The sequence below is a fragment of the Epinephelus moara genome, chromosome 21 (genome assembly GCF_006386435.1).
Source record: "Epinephelus moara isolate mb chromosome 21, YSFRI_EMoa_1.0, whole genome shotgun sequence".
Taxonomy (NCBI): Eukaryota; Metazoa; Chordata; class Actinopteri; order Perciformes; family Serranidae; genus Epinephelus; species Epinephelus moara.
Window position 1 is genome coordinate 30782597 of NC_065526.1, and position 20302 is coordinate 30802898.

A 20302-nucleotide genomic window follows, 5' to 3' on the forward strand; every position below is an offset into this window, starting at 1 on the left:
CCGTTAACTTTAAAAGGTGACATGTCTTGTTCGTCACGGATTACAACTGACATTTGCTGTTTTAAAATGCCATCAGACTGTATGCAGTCTCGACATGTTAACTACCCATGATTCTTTTCTGACATGTTTACGGGCAAATCTGTGCCTCGTTATCAGCGAGACCCTGTGGAGGCTACCAGTGACAAAACACAAACATGTTGACGAAAATAACATGCTGCCGGGCAACCCGGGAATGTCATGAAATAAACAAAAACATACAAAGAGAATAGACAGAAAGAGAGTTTCTGACACAAAGCAGCCCTTCAAAAAGCTGAAATATATTTATTGAGAAATTGAGAAAAAAACCAATAAAAAGCACATCAGAGTCCTGCCTCACTTGTCGATTCTGCACGCTACGACATGCTGCTCGGCAACACGCGACTCTGCCGTCCTCGAATGAACCTCTCTGGCAGACAGACAGCCGTGTGTGTGTGTGTGTGTGTGTGTGTGTGCGCGCTCGCGTGCGTGTGAGACTGCTTTTACCGCTCCCTCAGGACACAAGCTTTCTAAATCTGCAAGATGGATTGTGAGTGTTTCTGTGTATCATGTGTGACTCTTCGCTGCTTGTTTACCTTCCTTTGTGAAAAATGGCAAAAATAAAAACATAAAATCATGTGAATATTGTGCCAGTGTGTGTACATGTAGTACTACTCTGTGTAACATGTCTTCACAGTACACAAACAAGCTTCAATTGTATGTGTCATGTATGTAGAAAACATGGTTTTACATTCATATAGGATTTGATGTTAATGGCTGTTGATATATACATATATGTCTATAAACATGAGTGACATTTTCCTTCATCACCATGAACACACATGCTGTAGTTTGTTTTGACTCAACCCAACACACACCATGCTGCTGCACCAAATGTGGATTAATCCACCGCTGAAAATATTCCCCAACAAATGCACTATTTCCTCCTGTTTGTTTAATAAAAATAGTTATGAGCTGTTTAAAAAAACAACAACAAAAAAATAATTAAGTCTGTCAAACACAAAATCTTAATTATGTTTTATATCTATATTTATATTTTGTGCTGTTTTTAAAGATTTATATCTTTGGTAGAAACCAATGGGATTGGAGCTGAGAGCCACAGACAGGAAGTCAGACAGTGTTGAGAGACAGACTAAAACATTGCTGGTTTTGCTCCTTTTGGGGGATTTGATGATAATAAGAAAAATGCAGAGTAAGGCCAAGCTTATCCTCCTTATCCTTTTTAAGTTGTATACCTTTCTCATACCATATTTTATCACTCTGAAATCTTTTATTAGCAAAAGTAGGTAGTGTAGATAAATAGACAGATAAAAGTCAAATCTGTAACATGGTAGGTTTATTCTTAAATTATAATACAACTTGTGTTAATGAAAATTCTTGAGAGTTATAGAATTGGAAAGATTTAAGTTTGTTAAGTTGACGTGATGTGTTTAGTGGTATATATTGGCAGAATTGTAACATAATATAATGTGTTTTCACTACCTTAGACTGAGCTGTTTATGTCTACATAGGGAGCAGGTCCTCATATACAGAGACTACAGCCATGTTTCTACAGTAGCCCAGAATGGAAAAACCAAACACTGGCTCTAGATAGGGCCATTCACGTGTTAATGTTGGCCATCGTAATTAACAGCCCCTCTGCAACAAGAGCATTGGAAAAACATGTTGTTTTTTTAAAACTTGAAACTGCTTTATTCAGTGTTTTTAGCAGTTTAATCTACCGAGTCTGTTGGAGAGTCTGTCCGGACAGGAGGAGATCTCTGTGAATAATTCAGCTCATAGTAAAGATTTCCTGAACATCTGACTAACAAATAAGGGAATTAAGTTATCAGAGAAAAAAGGTGAGCCCACATTTGCAGGTGCTGGGCAAGCAGGCTGTCTACAACGTGCTAAACAGTATCAGCGAAATACTAATTTGTAACATGAAACTGCTTTATTCAGTGTTTTTACCTGTTTTAATCACCTGGGTAGTTTGTTTTGGGGAGGAAGAGACCTCTGCAGATAATTCAGCTTCCAGTAAAAATCTCCTGAACAATGAACACTGAAGGAACTCTTAACTGGAGAGTTTCGGCTGGTTCAAATCTGCAGTCCTTACCACTAGATGTCACTAAATCCCTCTAAATCTTACAGACTGGACCTTTAACTTGACTCAGATGTGATATCACTGAACGCCAACCTTTCCTGAGTTGATTCCCAAATACTAATTGAATAAAATGTTGCTTATGTCACCCATTTTTAGATCCCATTGTGGTGTAAATTGAACACATCTATCTCCATCTAGTTTTGGATTGATCCATTAACATACCCTCATATTTAATCTTTGGCAGCTGTAACTTCTTTGTGCTGTTAGTCTAAATCACGGCTAGTTCAGTGGAGCTCTGCGAAGCTTGACCCTGCAGCCAGAGATATAATGGCCTCGTTAACACCCTCATTAAACGACACCAGTGCCATTAAGACATGGATGACTGCCACTGCCACCCGCCCCACACAGATCCTGCTTTGCACGCCACAGGGATGAAAATCAGCACAGCAACTGTGTCCGGTGCACATTTTAAGAGAAATGATATTTATCTTAGGTATTTACATATGCTAAATGTTCATAGGAGAGGCCAGGGGGGCACGCAGCAGGATTCAACAGCAGCAGGGAGCGAATCTGTGACTGTTGACTAACAAGTATGAGTCCTGCAGTTCTTCTCTCAACACTAACTTAAAAATATGCAGTCACATGGGAGTGGAAAAAAGAAAAAAAGGGGGATTTTCAGGGTTGTTTCCACCTGCATCCGTGCTAACTGACAGCAGTGTTGCCAGGTCAGAAGGAAATGAAAAGCCCAAGAGCAATACAGAATCCAAAACTATAAAAACCTCAAACTGATCCATACTGATTATAGCTCCCTCTGTGCAAATTCTCTGGAGGGTTTCTGTCCTCCAACAAGTTTGAGTTCTGAAATACTTCCAACCATAAAGTTGTAAAGTCATTTTTTATGGAAAAGGAGACTACTAATTGAGGCGGCAATATATCATGATGTATCCTCTTCATCACTGTACGACAAATTGCAATGTATTCAGTAACTGCAGATAGTTAAACTCTGCAGTCGTTCTGGTTTGTGCAGGTTTTGCCGTTTGTTAGTTTATTAGGACATAGATGGAATATGACACAAAAAGCCCCTGGGCCCAGATGTAAAAGGCTCCCATCCCCACAGAGTTAAAGGTAAGGGGAGAGAAACACTTACTTAATATGTATCATGATGGATTCTTTCTTGTGACACTGTCAAAGAGGATGGTTTCTATTCCTAAGGGGCTCTGCTATTGACGTAAATGCCACAAAATTCAAGAAAACTGAATACAACCCATATTTTACCAAAAGAAAGTGGTTCCTACTTTTGAGAATTATTTTACCATTTGGTTCCAGTTTCACAGATCTCATGATGTTACCTAGATGACCGATTCTCTACGGAACATTTGGTATTGCAATATTGCCTGTATTGTGATTTCCTTGTCTTTTTGGGCAATGTATCATGACATTCTACTGGTTATTTGGTAAATATTTGCAAGTTAATTTGCCTAAGTTGGCATACTAGCATGCTAAATGCTAACCATCACCATATCAACATCTAGTGGTTAACATGCAAGTTGACATGCCTATGTTAGCTGGGCTTTGAGCCAAAAGCTGAACATTAGCATTTAGTTCTTAGCCTAGCTGAGCCCAAGTACACATGTGGCTGAAAGCTGCTCAGACTGCAGAAAAGTGAGTCAGTTTAATCTGTCAGTGTAGTCACTGTTTGGTTCTGTACCTGGTGGTGTGTAGGCGTCCATTGAAGTCTGGACCACCAGCGACCGCCGCTTTGAAGGCATCGGCACTGCCATCTTCCTTTCTTTGTGCTTGGCCAGGGCCGCCTGCACTGCCTCTGTGTGCACATCTGGAGACACACAAACAGTACGTTTCAATGTCACATTCATCTTTTAGAACCTTATAAATTACAGATACTTGGGTATCATGACTTTTACATGGTTTTATTATTTAAACTAAATCCACAGTGGAGTTTTCCTGTATACTTTATATTAGTGGCGGCCATCCCAGAGCCATGCTACAGTGTTTTTTAATGAGTTTTCTCTGTTTGCCAGACAGCCATTGATTTCCCTTCATTTCTGTGCAGTAAGAAAATGACCTTGTAGATACTTAAAACTTGCTTGAGAATAATGATCCACCATGCCTGCAATTTATTTTATCAGATGTTAATGCTGCTGTATAATGCAGTGTGAGATGAACGGTACACTGAAAGGAGAAGCTGCTCTGAGGGGGAAAGACACATTTAAAACCTAATGGTGAGTCTAATATACTGTCTCTGATATTTAGTGCATGGGTTAAAACACAGAGCTGTTGTCCTTTACTATCAGTCAAATGAATTAAAGTGGACAAAAATATATCATAATTTTTACTCTAATACCACTGATTTAGATATTCTTTTAACCAATACTTTTGGAAAGTAACTAAGGACATTTACTCAAGTACTTAGCTTAAGTACAGTTCTCTACATGTACTTTCCTTTGTCATGATATGCTTCATTGTACTTTTACTCCACTAGGGATTAGCAACATGGTCTTAAAATAATATCACAATATTTCAAGGTATTTTTACAATAATGATATTCCTGAAAACATACTGCAGATGTTTTTTTTAATTAATTTCAAGAACATAAAGTTGTAACAAAAAAAGGTGTTATAATTTTATATCTAAAAATTGCCTCTCAGTTTGCAAACAATATAAAATGAACCACAAAGTACACACACACACAGTCTTGCATTTATTTTGACAGGTTGTTTAGTTACAAAGATGCCACAGTTTTTGTTGAGCTTCATATCGGGATACATTATGACCAAAGCATTTTCATACCAACTCCTCATGTATTTGCTGTTTTGCTAGTGGACTTAAATGTCTAAATATGACACTCTGGGTGACCTGCATCTGTTGTTGCCGTTTCGTTTACGCTTGTTGCATGCATAATTTCTGTTAAAATACACTTCAGTTTTCACAGGAGATATACAGTTTCAGCTTTTTAGATACTTAGTCTTTTCAAAATACACACACAAGGTAGGTAAAACACTAAAACACTGTTTTTACATTTACTTCCCTGTGCAACAAAAGCAGGTGGTTAGGTTTTGAAAAAGAACGTCATAGTTTGGCTTAAAACTCACACAGGAAGCGAATAACAGGCTCCCGGGTGAAAGTCCAGGGTTACATTAACCTCCCCTCAGGTCCGCACTAGAGGGACTTTCCAGCTCTTTATATTACGTGGTTGCAGGCAGGGGTATCATATTGCCACAAAAGGCGCCTTTGTGCATTGGTATCAAACATCGAAATTACTGACAAAGCAGCGGTATTTGACAAGTTGGAAATGAGAACAGGCTGATGCTGATTCTTTATATGTTTACTCTGAGCAGCAAGTGGCTAAAATGGTATGAAAAGTTCAGGGCTGCTCATAAAACATTCAGGATGTCCAGGCCTAACAATGCCACTGATTCCATGATACTTAACTCCTCCACCGCAAAGCAGGTAGAAATTTTGCTTTTAGCAATGTTGCTGTATGTAACAGTATGACGTCATTATGTCAGAATATTGCCATTATCACGATATCAATCGATATCTTTTTTTTATCATATTAAAAACTGCACCAGTTTTATCTTAAAGGATATGATATGGCCCCTATACACTACATATCAGAGGCAAATGTTTGTAACATCTGTAACATACCTTTTACTCCACTACATATGTCACACAGTTATCGTTAGATTTAACGTAAAATCATATGACACATTTATAACAGATTAAAACAGTGTCTTGCTGGAGGCCCTTGTCATGTTTCAGATGTCTGTACATTGAACTCCTCAGACTGTTAAATTAAAATAACTTTGCAGGGCCTAAAGTATCTAGTAATTCTTATTTGGCATTAGAACTTTGTTTTTTCTTCTTTCCCCTCCCAGTAATCATCTCATGACCTCTCAGATTTATCTGGTGACCCTTTGAGAGGGTCAAACCCCTTGGTTGGGAACCACTAGACTAAACTACTGGAACTAGCTCCATCTCGAGCAGCTATAACAGCAGCACCCGGCTTACAGATTCATGTTTTAACCAATCGAATGATGTAACATAGATCATTATAATGGTCACAGGGGGAATTTTATTTTCTGCAGAACAGATACTGAAGTATATTAAGAGTATAATACTTCTGTACTTCTGCTTCAGTAGGATAGTTTGCAGGACTTTTTCTTGTAATGGAGCATTTTTATATTGTGGTGCTTTTACTTAAGTAAAAGGTCTTACTACTTCTTCCACCACAGCCAACCATAAAAATGGCAGGCTGACCAAATAACTGAGGAAAGACGTTGAATTTTCAGGCACCAGTAATGTGTTGTCCAGTGTAAACACTGGGGAAAGGGTGTTAAATAATAGAGAAATCAGTGAGTCTATCCCGCCAAAGCACAAAAGTAGAAAAACAGCAGCAGCAGGACTATCAGCTGTATTTGTGCTGCAGTGTTCTCGTTACAATGAGCGTCGTGTTCCCATTTTTTCACATTCAGTTTATGTACACAAACATTCCCAGCTTGACAGCGGCTCCCACGAGGCCCTGTGGTTTCCGACTGGATTAAGTTTGGGGAGCGTCGTCAAAGACATTTTGTAAATTAGTGTTTCTATGAGTGAGATAAAGCGCTGCCATGTATCCACAGCTGGGTTTGTTTGAATGGTGTCCATTGCTGTCAGAAGGCAAACACACAGGCTGCTGGACCCGATAATGACATAAGTAAGACATTTGTGAGAATGAATGGGGCTCACAGATCTACGTTTGTTTGACTTGTGTGTGTGTGTGTGTGTGTGTGTGTGTGTGTGTGTGTGCTTATGTTGAGGAACGGAGGTAATTTAAATCTCAAGTGCACGTTTATTGTCTTATGGTTGACTGAGTGTGACGCCACAGTGTGTGAAAGTGAGTGTGTGTGCGACGTTTAAAGGTGCTCACACAGCTTTTCTTTTTCAATTTAATGGGTTAAAAGGTTTTTATGGAATTTATTTTCTGTCAGAACAAACTCAAACAAACTCTCCAACAGCATGTGGGACTAGAATAATAAAGTAAGCCAGGTTTGCCCACTGGTCCAGGAACTCAAGCCTGTTTCTTTTCTTATTGGACTACTGCATATCTCTGTTGTTAACCACAAACATCACCGCAGCGAATTCTTACATATTAATTTCAAATGAGATGCCACTGAAAGGAATTTACCCAAGTTAGAATCCACAGTTAATCTTATATTTATCTTTACTAGACACCAGATGAAACAAAACCAAACAATGCATGTTGCAAGAGCTGTGGCAGATCTGTCAAAAGCTTTTTCCACAGATCTGTGCCAAACACTGTATTTGCTGCAGCCCATTCTGCAGAGAAAGACTTGGAGTACTAAACAGGGCACTGTGTCATAGTCAGGATGACCGTTATCTGAGGCAACTGGGGTTAAGTTAGGAGATGTTCAAGTTCTATATCCAAAAACAGACCTGTGGAAAACCTTAATGTGCATAAATATAGTCTATATATTTTTTCTTTTAAAACCACTCAATCCGAAGGGGAGCTGAAGACTAGAGCTAGATATACAGTATATGACACAGATGTAAGACTAATAAAACTGCAGACATAGGTAATTTAGAAACAGTGTCACCATTATATAATTTGTCTAACAGAAAGAAATAAAAAAAAAAGCTGAAAAATTTCACACAGTATGTATCTTGGTCACAATTTAAAAAAAAAAAATATCCCAGTAATCCGAATCAATATTGTTTGTTTATGTAAAGAAAAAGAAAAAAAATATTGGCCAATATATCTTACATATTTTATCAGATTACTCCCAAATACCAATATCAATATTCGCCTCAACAACCCAAAATAGGTCGGACTATACTAAGGACATAACCGAGGATAATTTGACCTGGCAAACTCAACAACTCTTTTATTCTCGTCTTTTATAACTGCTTACATGAAAGACTTTTACCTCATTGTATTCCTTATCTTTAAACCTTTTCCACACATGGGAAAAGAACATCTTAAACATAAACAATATCCCTGCATGTCGATAAGAGCTATCACCTCAAAAAACTATTTTTTTCTACTGTGATGATTTGAGGCATCGTGTTCAGAGTTGATTGTAAATCTGCTCAAATCCACTCAGGTAACATATTGACACCACACAGACCCAAAACCTAGAGCAAAGGAACAGGACTCTACTTGGACTCGGTTAGACCCTGTTCAGTCTCAGTTACTAGGAATCTGGAAAGATAAGATCTGGAGTTTTTGAATACAGTGCAGCCACTAACATTTTGACATGAAGCATGTGTTGTTGTGATGAGGCAGTGTAGATGTGTAAAACACCTGAAACCAGCTACAGCTGTCTAGGATGAAAAGGTTTGGGGCCTTGCATATACAGTATTTACTTTCATATCTTGTCATATTGCCACAGCATATTTAAATATATATCATAAAACCATTTGAGTTCCTAGAAAACATTGTTGAACAGTCACAGAAAACAAGATACTACATTTTTTTTTATCTTTCTATTTAATCCATGTTAATCCATGTTCAATACATAAATAAAGTAGCTTTACCTGTGAATCAGTTTGTTGATAAAGTCCCCTTCCCCGACAGGGTGGAGAGATGTTTTTTTAACACCCCAGAATTTCAGGGTGTTATTGATTCCATGATCTGAATTCATATGATGATATGTCATCACATCCTTCAGTTTAATCTCTTTCTCAATAACAGTTTACCAGAGCTGCTTTTCAGCAAAAAAAAAATTACATTATTTAGTTGCATAATATTCTTACAACACATTCCTCTGACCTGTTTAAAACTAGGCACTGATAATCAGAGAGCATAAATTAAAAATGCTGACCAGGGATTTAATATTCCACTTTCTTTAAATTTGGGATCTTGTGATAGATAGATTGAACACAAAACAGTCAAGATTTAAGCAGCAGTAGTCAAGATTAGGCCCTAGCATAAGGACCAAGCACCCAAAAATACTGGATCTTCCATTTCCCATAATGCAACTTCAAAGTGTCCTATGGTAAATGGCCATGTCACATCATGACTTTGATGTGTAAAACTGGTGGTGACCCTTTAAAGGAATACTTCAGACCCCAAATTATCTTTTAAATATTAAATACTCACCCTGCAATAGGCAGAATTTGTTTAGAAAACTTTGTTTTTCTCACATGCCTCCACAGTGAACGAAGAATCCAAAAAAACACAGAAAATCTTTTAATCCTGGGGGGGCTGAGTTTAACAACAACAAAACTATATCAAAACATCCGTTTAAAAACACTTGTAGAACTTGTGCAGTATAATCCAAGTCTAATGTATCCATGTATTTTCACTTAGACCTAAGTATTTAGAACTAAATTGTAAGTGAAACTGATCTATGCTCTCTTTAAAGCCAGACTCCATTAACATTGCGTTATTATATTACTTTGGTGTTTTAAAGGCGCTATATGTAAGAAATCTAAAGCAAATAGTCGTAAAATCCTCCTAATATGTCACAGAGACTAAGGAATAATGTTCATATAACATACTGATCTCACCGACAACAATAGTACAGCCAGAATATTCGCATTTAAAAAACAATTTTACAGTCCGCAAATCATGTTTATGTTTTGAATTTGTGTTTTGGCCTGTTGCGCCACCCAATCATGTTTATGTTTTGAATTTGTGTTTTGGCCTGTTGCGCCACCCAGCGCCATCTACCAGTCACGCAGTCAGTAGAGTCTCAGCATCAGTTACAGTTACGACTGAACTACAGCAGCACGGCAAGCAGTATTAGCAGTGTCCCGGTACATAGCATTAGCAGCCGGCTCCTCCTCAGCTGTATCCCGGCAGCAGCGTTAGCAGCAGAGAAGCCGGACTTGCTCGAACGGTCCGCTGGAAAACTGAAGATCAAGGACGCGGCGATGCGGTGACGCGGCCCTGCCACTGCAGCCGCCCGTGGGCAAACAAATCAGTCTCCAGCGTGCCGCTGTCCAGAATCTGTAGGGGAGGGGGGGCGGACACAACTCGCGGCAGTATTTTGAATTTGAGTGCAGTAACCGTTTTGGCCACATTCTTACATACAGCGTCTTTAAAGGGTTAGTTTAGATCCGTAAAAGTCTCACAATAACCCAAACACACTACCAATTGAGGCAGTGGTAGACCAGAAGCTCCTGTGTACAGCAAGGCAAAATAACTGTTTTTGTCAATGGAGTCTGGCTTTAAAGGGAGCACAGACAAGTTTCACTTTTATTTCACTTTTAAACTACACTTTCAGCAAAAATTCAAATGTTGGGATGCACTGAGCATATGCTCGATGTTTTAATACAGTTTTCTGGTTTTTAAATGTGGACCCATATGACTCCAGTTCATCAAGAATCTTCTCCATTTTTGGATTCATTGTTTACTATGGAGGCATGTGAGAAAAACGTTTTCTTCATAAATATAACATAACACAGATTGAGTACTTGATATACAAAGGATCACATGGGGGATGGAACATTCTTTAATACACATACAGTACAGTGTGTCTATGTCTCTGCACTTCTCTACAGATGGGGGATATTATTATGAACTCCATGTATTAAAGTATGAAAGAGTTATAGCAGTTATAAAAGCAGGTTTCCTCATTGATATGCAAATACATGCAGATACGACCTCCAAATTATTATCACAGCATCACCATTATTGGAAAGATGTAAAATTAAAAAATGTTGCCATGTCTTGCTTAAGTTATCACACACACGACCCACTATGCTAATGAGGTGATTAATGAAGCTAATTAACATAGTGATTAGCAAATATTTCTTTGTCAGCAAGTCAGACATTAACACAACATTGGTGATATCATCTGGGAGTGTTGAGTTCATCTGGTCTGAGAGACAAAATGTATGGTCAGGGATAACCCTTCCTCTTACCTGATCGGTAACGTTCATCTCTGGAACCAGAAGACCGCCGGCGGTGGTACCGTGAAGACGAGGACGGGGTGACCGGGGTCCTCCTCTCCTGGCCCATGGATGGATCCATTCCTGGGACAGAAATGTTTGGATTTAAATTGCAGCCTTCATGTTTCCAAATTAAAAATCTATCCCTAAAAACACTTCTGTCTTTTGTATATTCCTTGTGTATTCTGTATGATTTTGTACATGTATACTTTTGCTTTTTCATATGCATTTGCAAAGAAATCAACAGAAGTTTTTCACAGTGAGAGACCTGAATTCAGAGGTACAGACCTGCAAGTGTTCTACAAACAATATGAGGATAGTTATTGTAATTAGTCTGCAGATTTGGTGCTTTTACCAACACGGTCAGCAGCTGCAGCAAAGGCTGTGACTCACAGCTCATGGCCACAATCAAGGTGCTTTTGAAACCCCAGGGTGCCCCAATACTGCAATTTTCTTCAAAATTCATACTCCTTCTCAGAGTTTACTTGGAGGAACTCAGTGAAATCTGAACACACAGACATGATGTATATATCTTTAGATCCAGTGTGACTTACACTTCTAAATGATATTATCTGCAATGTCCATCACATTGAAACATCATCATTAAATAAGACAATCCTTATAACTCCAGAGCTTGCCTGAGAATCTCATGTTTCTAAGTGTTCTTCAGTATCAAAGTAATCCAGTGACAGTTGTCTATACATAAATGGGTACACTGCAAACAGCAACTGATAAAAGCTAATTTAGCATACTTTTGATGATCCAAGTTGCCAAAACATAAACAAAAATGGGGTTGTAGTGCAGTTGTCTCATTTTGTCTGTCTCACAGTGTCGGACTTTGAAAAACTCTGATACATGACACAATGAATCCAAACCAAACAGCCTGACTCAGCAAATATCTGGTGTATATGCAAATCAGCCAGGGCACGCACGCACACACACACACACACACACACACACACACACACACACACACACACACACACACACACACACATTCCATCTAGGAAATCACACTTCCTTCAAGGAATTCACTTCCTTCAAGGAAATTCAGTTTGTACTGGAAACAACTGCAGTCATTTCACCACTATGCATTTTTTTCTGTTACCCGAGACAACCACAACACATTTCATATTGACACTATTTTTTGTGTTTGCAGTGTTGAATTCTGAGGTTCAGCAGATACACATAGACAAAAAGAGGGAAACTAAATAAAACTACAAACAATAAAAAGCTATAGGATAAAAACTGCATGTGGAATTGAAAATAAATGCATTCATAAAGAACTATAAATGCCTAAAAACAACAAATCTAAAATCTTTTTTCTTGAACCAAACCTGCCCTGTGAGATACAGAAACAGAGGTCGATCCACAAACCCCTACGCCTGCACTCGCACACACACTCACAGAGTAAAATAACCTCCCTACACACCAATCAATAAGTCTGATGATAATAACCACCCTGTTACTGACAGCTACGACCGCTCCGGAGCTGCTGATCTATGAGCATCCATCTCAGCTTCACACTTTCACCCTCGTCTGTCTTCATTAGAGCTCTCAGAGTATCGTCGCTGCTCAGGAGAAAAGCTAAAAGTTGATTAGCCGACCATATAACGACTACCAGCCAGCGCCGGAACAAATGACAGGTCTGGGAAATACCTCGCTTTGCTGTTTCCTCTGGGGAGTCTGGACGGATGGATTTCCCCCTCCTGACTCGTTCTACTTCCTCTTTAAAAATGTCTTATTTCTCTCTCCTTTCTTCTTACTCAACTTCTTTTGTCTGCAGACTCTTTATATTTATTTCTTTGTTTGGCTTTTTATTTATTAGTCACAGAAAAACTATGCAATATTTACAATTTTGTAAAGGTTTGTCAGTCCACAGCTTTGGTCCAGACTGGATTATGTCCATATCTGTTTGATGGATAGCTGTGGAATTTCGTACAGGTATTCATGGTTCCCAGAAAATACAGTAAATCCTGATGACTTTATTGACCCTCTTACTTTTCCTGTAGTGCCACCAGCAGGTCAAATTTTTCACTTATCTTGTGAAATATCGCTACATCTACTGGATGGTATGGCACGAAATTTGGTACTGAAATTCATGACAAAAGATTAATTCCAATTACTTTGGTGATTCTCCGACTTGTAGCAGCATTATCAGGTCATAATCTAAATTTGTCCAACACTGTCCAGAAGGGCTGGGTATCGTTTATTGAGATGGTTTAATGATGTTTGATGTTAGCTGCTGCTGCATTAGCTTATGCTAATAGTGCAGATGCTAAACTGAGGAAAAGGGCAGTTTCGGAGATGGCTGCAACAGAGAGTTTGCTGATCCTGCAGGGAGTCAGGACGATCCGAAATCAGACTGCGGCACAAAAAGGATCGAATGCAGGTATGATTTGACTTGAGACGATTCTATACTAGTTGGTACTGGGTTACGCCTGTCAATACCTTAAATCTATCAAATACCGATACCCACCCATATCATCCAGTGCTTAAGTACGATGGGAAACATGTTAAATATGACACCAAACCTGTTTAACATAGTATTCTAGCACTGTCTTTGTGAGCATCTTAGCCTTCAGCTGTGCCAGAGTACAGAGCAGGTGATATGACTGCAGACTATGTGGCTGTCTTGTTTGCTTGTGCAGGGCATCTGCAGAAAAACAGGTCTGTTTTTATAACTTTCTGAATAACCACCAATCTGTAGACCTGTCAATAAAAAGAAGTGCAATTTCACAGACTGTACTGCATCAGGGAGGGTTTCCCAGGGCGCCGGACCAGCTGTCATTACGCACGGCTGAGGTTATCTATAGTGCATTTATTATTTATTCATCACATAGACCTGTAAACCATCACTGGCAGTTTTATCTGATACATCTTTAAACTTAAGAAAGCTGATCATGATTTAGTTCATAGCATTCATCTTGAAACGGTGCTTCACAATAAGGTAAAAAATAATGCAAATAATGCCTTCAGAGTGATTAAACAACGTTTTTAGAATTAAATGTGTCTCAACTAGGCATGTAACAGATCAGTGTAGACTACAATGAATCAGTGAAATTGGATAAAAACCTAAACTAAGATTGTTTTATTTTATTAGATAACAACTCTCACTTTATTTTTCCATCTCCACCTTATGATAATACATGTGGCTGGCTCTATAGAACCATTTGTACATCTGGTCTGAATTATCTTTAAGCTGCACACATTCTTACCCCACATTACCAGTTAACATGCAGGAAATGGTGTATGCGTGGTATGTGAACATGCCCATCGTTTATACATCTAGCCCATATGACTGCTGATCCAGAGATTACAAGTAATTCTACTGAATCTGGCTTCAGACATCCTGCTAGTTGGAAGTGACAGCCAAAATACGGAGTGTGTACTGGGTAAATTAGAAAAAAAAGATGCTGCTAACACATGGTATTTTCCCACACATGTCTAACTGCAAGAACCCTTCATACAAGGACACTTGACTCATATCTTCATGTATTCTTTATTGTTTGTTTTAGAAATTCCTAGGTGTCACACGGGTGTGGTTTGTAACATACCAATACAGCTTCTGCCGGGAAAATACAACAAGGAAGCTGACATTGCTAAATAAATCATCTGACATCATGTTAATTCCCCAGTTGTACCCCATCCATCTGATACTCCTTACAACAAACACTCCAAACACGATTTGAAGCAGTCGCACACAGTGAAACTTTAAAGGAAATCAATACAAGCCTCTCATTCATTCCTTTTCTGTCAGCCACTGCAGGTGGAGAGACACATAACCCAATAAAGAACTGAGATGGATGAGGTGGACGACCCTGACACCAACAGCACCTCAACTACCTTAAAAAGTAACAGCAAACACCCGTGGACTGCAGTCCCTAGAGGTTTGATTTTGTTTTACACTAAAAACACTCTTGCTTTGGACCACATACCTGATTTAACACAACTAAGACAAAACTTAATTACCATTGACAAAGAAATAACAATTACTACACTAAAATACAACAATTATATATACAAAATAATGCTAAAAAATATAATCTAATTTAAAAACTGAAAGAAAAAGATACCAGAAACATGCAATGTAGCATGGGCTCACATTATCAGCCCTTGCTAAAACACAAATTTCAATTTACAGATGAAAACAATACATGTACAGTGAGCAGAAATGAAAATTTGCATATTAAGAAATCTTACTAAAATTTTAAAAGATGTCTTCCAATTACTTGAAAGTTTTCCCACCAGTATAAATATCATTTTAGGAACATGAAACACTAAATCTTATCTCCGCTTTAGAGTCTCTCAGCTGTTCTTAGTGTATAATTCAAAGTTTGTAATGTGTTCCCGGATCAAAGACAAGTGAAGAGAAGCTAGCTAACAAAAGGCCTGAATTAATCATTAATTAATCATTAAAAAAGTTCACGCTGCAGGGCTCACAGCCTGCTCTGAATAAGAGATGAGCTGAAGTGCTCCCAGAGGGATAGTACATAAATGCTGAACAGTGGAAGAGGTGGTTGATCTCATTTGCCAGAAGTTTGACTCTCTTCAAAGCAAGATGTACCTTTTAGGCTCACACTGACTTAATACAAACTAACCAAGAATTAGAAACATAACAAGTAACTCATTCATTGGACAGGTTTGTGCACCGAAGAGTCTGCATCATCATGCTTGCATACAGCTGAGTGTCACTTGAAGTGTTTCAATGCAAGTGCCAATATAACTTTGGTAATGACACCACAACAATACTTTTATCGATATCATGAACCTGATGTCAGACCCAATAGCCTTTCAAGACCTTCGGCTAAATAAAGCACTTTAAAAATATTATTCAAATGGTGAAATATCAAAAAACTGAATATGTGAAGAAAACTAAGAAGATGACCAAACATTTGATGATGTTGTACATGTCGTATAACACAATACCTAGCCATAATCAAACACACGCATCAAGTTAAAATGAATTTAAGTCATCGAATGATCACAAACAACTGAACCTCATCTTTATAAATATTAACAGACAGGAAAAGATTGATAATGTTTCACTTACTCCATAAAATATACAGAGCACAATAAAGCAACAAAAGACTTTTTAAACCCCAAACTCCTGTGTCAATGACTGCAGATGTTTCATGACATAATGTGTTTAGTTAAGCATTGAATTCAAATTTGTTTGTATAAGTGAAACATATCCACTACCACATAGCTTGTGGCTTGTCTGCTTTGTATTCTCCAACCATTACATTTAGACAGGCCTAGTATGACTAATTATGACTTTAATCTTCATGAATAAATAAAGTAGAATCTCTAAACCCCCAGATATGCCTATCACAGCCAAGTAACACAAATGTACAGAGAATGCACTGGTGTTTTTCCTGGTAATGTTACAGAAACATATTCAGAGCTAAGGCAGTAAAATATACAAAAGAAGTGGGAAATTTATGATCCCATATTGTTATTTTAGTATCAACTAATTGTGCAATGTTCACATGATGGTGACGATACTTTCAGCCTGACAATTTGCTTGTTTTTACTGGCAGGATCTGATGGAGTCAAATGTGAGTAGCAACATTTTTGTGATGACATACTGTACATGTCACACGGAAACCCGCTACTGTTTTTTTTTTCTTTTTTTTTTTGTTTCCTGTTAGATATGAATCAAAAGATATGAATCATCAATCACAATATGAATAATGAACCACTGTATTAGTGCCAACTCACAGAGAAGCCACTGTGCGGGAGTGTCATTGATTTTGAACATGCACTGCCAATCAAAGTCAACCACAATGTGACTTGAAGATGTAGACTTTACATGGTCGGTTAAGTTCAAAGTGTGTACTCATTATCTGCATATGTGAACAAGCACAGTAACGTTAGACTCAAAAGTCTGTAAGTTAGGCAGATTAGTTGGTAAACATAGATACCGGCACTTTATTCTAGGGGCCCATAGTTTCCAAATAAATTCAAACTGTTTCCTGGATACAAGTCTGTAACTTGGTACCACTTAAAGGGAAGATGGAGACAAAGTTCAATGGGAATCATTAATCAATTGGCCTATTAACTGCCAATGTAACCAAGTCATTTAGTCAGTGCAAAGCAAGTCAATTGATGCCAACACTGCTTGCTGCCACAAGTTCATCACCTCCTGTGCATGTAAGGGTAGAAACACAAGCAATCTTTGTAAACATCTAGCAAAACTGCATCACATACAGGCAGTAAATGCGCCATTTTGACTGCCTACCTCGTAGTTCATTTCCCATTACCCCATCCACCTCGGGTTTGTTGTAGTCTATAATAGTAATTCATTCAGATTGCTGAGTTTCCTACTGTTTTTTCCCTGTTAAAGGGTTTTTTGGGGGGGAGTTTTTCCTTATTCACTGTGAGGGTCCAAGGACAGAGGGATGTCATATGCTGTAAAGCCCTCTGAAGTCAACTGTGATTTGTGGACTTTATAAATAAAATTGAAAATTGAATTTAAAATCTAAACAATGCTCTAGCAGAATGTTAATTTATATACTGTACAAACATACATAGAAAATGAAGCAATGTTCTTATTTCTTTAAAAAAAAAGTCTCTTAAAAACCCCCAAAAGTAAAAACAAAAAGTACACTAAGTTAATAAAATAACACATTGTTTACCTCCACAATAGTAAGAGTGTTTAGACATCCATCAATAGTTACACCACAATGCTTTAAGTACTTTCACTTACATGGTTTACTTTTCATGCATATACTGGTTAAGTGTTCCTGCATCCCGTTTGACTGACAGCAGATATCTGCTCTTCAATAACTCCTGTCTTCTTGAGCTAACACATCTCAACAGCAGCCTCATCTGAAAGCCACAGTCCAGCATAAAGAGGCTGTGTGAACTTGGTCTGGACTCTGTGGAGGAGAGTCATGGTTTCAGAGACGCTGTAGAAGGACAGAATACCTGCACTGTGATCCAGGTACACTCCTATTCTGGAGGTCCCCTCCTGTTGAATGCGAGTTTTTTTGTTGTTATGCTTGAATTGACAGCTATTTTGGCAGCAATCTAATGCCCAAGACTTGTCATTAGATCCAAACAGGCAATCACTGAGGTGTCCTGCTCTGCTGATATCCTTGTATGCAGCTGCTATAAAAAGTCCTCTCCCACTCCGCTCCACCTCCCAGTAGCAACGCCCAGTCAGACTCTCTTTACTCAGGACCTGCCAGCACCCTTCAAACCTTTCTGGATGAGAAGAATATTCCTGTTCTTTCTGCATGAAAATTACCTTTCTGTTCCCCTTGGATAGTGACAGATGTGCGTTTGCAGTGTTTGGATCCAGAGTTACTTGGCGTGTGTACTGTAAGAAGTCAGATCTGGTCGTGGGCTCTGCCTGTTGATTTGATGGTAAAACATCCACTTCATTTACTGTCCTTGAGATCTTTGCGTATTCTTCACCAAGAACCTCCTGCAGTTTATATTTGGCCTCTGACAGAGCCACTGTAACCTTCTCAAAGTACCGCAGTCGGCGCACTTTGAGTTTGGGTGGGTCTTTAGATTCACTGAGACATGCCAAAGAGGGGTAACTTAATAGAAAATGAGTGTGATCCTCTGTTTGTGAGAGCTTCTCCAGCTCAGCATCTTTCCTCTTCAGCTCAGTGATCTCCTGCTCCAGCTTTTCCCGAACCTTTTTGAAACGACCCATTTCAGTTTTCTGCCGAGATTGAATCTTTTCCCTTACATCTGAGACTCTTCTCTCCATGATATGGATCAGTTCTGTGAAGGTCTTCTCAGTGTTTTTCAGCGCATTATCAGCAGAGTTTTTTACAGCATTTTCCTCATGATGGAACAAATCCACAGTTTTCTCTTTGTCCTGAATCCTCTGCTGGATTTTATGACGAGTCATCCAAAGTTCTCTCTGCCTCTCAGTCCTCTCTGCTGCAGCTGAGACTTTGTTATGGCCTTTATGGTCATCCTTCGAACAGAGGTAACAGATGCAACGCTGATCAGTACGGCAGAACAACTTCATCACCTCTTGATGACGAGAGCAGATGTTCTCCTGGAGCTTTGCACTTGCTTCCACCAGCTTGTGTTTCCTTAAGGGAGCTACATCATAGTGAGGCTGGAGGTGTTTCTCGCAATACGAAGCCAGACACTGAAGACAGGATTTGAAGGCTTTCAGTTTCCTCCCAGTGCAGACATCACAGGCCACATCTTCAGGTCCAGCATAGCAGTGATCGGCAGGAGCAGCTTGGACTGTAGTCTTCTTCAGCTCCTCCAACACAAATGCCAATATGTTGTTTTTCACCACAGCAGGCCTTGACTTGAAGATCTGCCTGCACTGAGGGCAGCTGTACATCCTCTGATGATCCTCTTGATCTAAGTGGTTCTTAATGCAGCTCATGCAGTAGCTGTGTCCACAGGGAATAGTCACTGGATCATTCAGTAGATCCAGACAGACTGAGCAGCAAAATCTTCCTTGATCAAGTTGAATCGCTTGTGCCATGTTGCTTTCTGACAAGAGCAGGTGTCTGATGAGTGAAAGATATGAAATGACTACAGGTCTTTCACTTTATCTAAATGTGTATGAGATGTGTAAGAGAGGGAGGGCTTTGCAGGCTTTGCCAGATTCCTGAAAGAGGAGTGGCTTTGAACAGGAAGACTTTTCCTGGTTCTCGTAATGTCTGACTATTCAGGTTTGAGATGTTGTGAAAACAGTGGGAACAATATTAAATTGAGTCATGAACATGAAAAACATGTTTTTTAAAGAATGTATCAGATGGTCGTGGGTGTACGTGTTAAACAAACAGTATTTTAGGTTATAAATTAGATAGAATTTGTCTGGGTTTGGGTGTAATTAATGTTAGAGTTAGGCTCTGGCAAGACAATTGTTAAATGACAGTGGTATTCAAACAATGAGCAAAAAACACCTAACATTCTGCCAACCTAATGTGCCGTAGCCCCAGGGAACGAAAGCAAACTGACAGGTCTGTCTATGTTCTTAGGCTGGCATTGACTGAAGGTATTGTTGGATGTTGGAAGGAATTTTGAGGAAGTCCTGAACAAAACTGACATACCCACGTGTGGAGGACAATGCCAGTAAAGTCAAAAGAAGCCCTGCCAATCACTCTGACCAAGGTCACAGTCCTAGCTGAAGAAACCCAGCTGGGGGTTGATAATATTCTTCCTGAGAAGCTGGCGGCTTCCGATATTGTCTGACTTTTCAATAAATGCATGAAGTTCTGGGTCTGTGCCCATGGACTCCTGGCTCCTATGTTCAAAACATGGAAAGTCAAATTA

The 20302-nt window shown here is 39.0% G+C and overlaps 2 protein-coding genes across 2 annotated transcripts in view; both read right to left on the reverse strand.

Moving 5' to 3' along the window:
- Positions 1-20302, reverse strand: part of LOC126382474 (disco-interacting protein 2 homolog C-like) — a 245612-nt gene that overhangs the window by 89530 nt on the left and 135780 nt on the right. Inside the window, exons 3-4 of the mRNA XM_050032358.1 lie at positions 11009-11119; positions 3828-3953 (exon numbers count right to left, since the gene is read on the reverse strand). Coding sequence (XP_049888315.1) covers positions 3828-3953; positions 11009-11119 — 237 coding nt within the window. The remainder of the gene's footprint in view (positions 1-3827; positions 3954-11008; positions 11120-20302) is intronic.
- Positions 16360-19513, reverse strand: LOC126382843 (tripartite motif-containing protein 16-like). The gene has a single exon (XM_050032940.1). The coding sequence runs from the start codon at positions 19506-19508 to the stop codon at positions 17844-17846; it is 1665 nt and encodes a 554-aa protein (XP_049888897.1). The 5' UTR covers positions 19509-19513; the 3' UTR covers positions 16360-17843.

What these genes read in the sequence shown, in the direction of transcription:
- LOC126382843 (XM_050032940.1), bottom strand. Translation starts at nt 19,508, where the DNA reads ATGGCACAAGCGATTCAACTTGATCAAGGAAGATTTTGCTGCTCAGTC.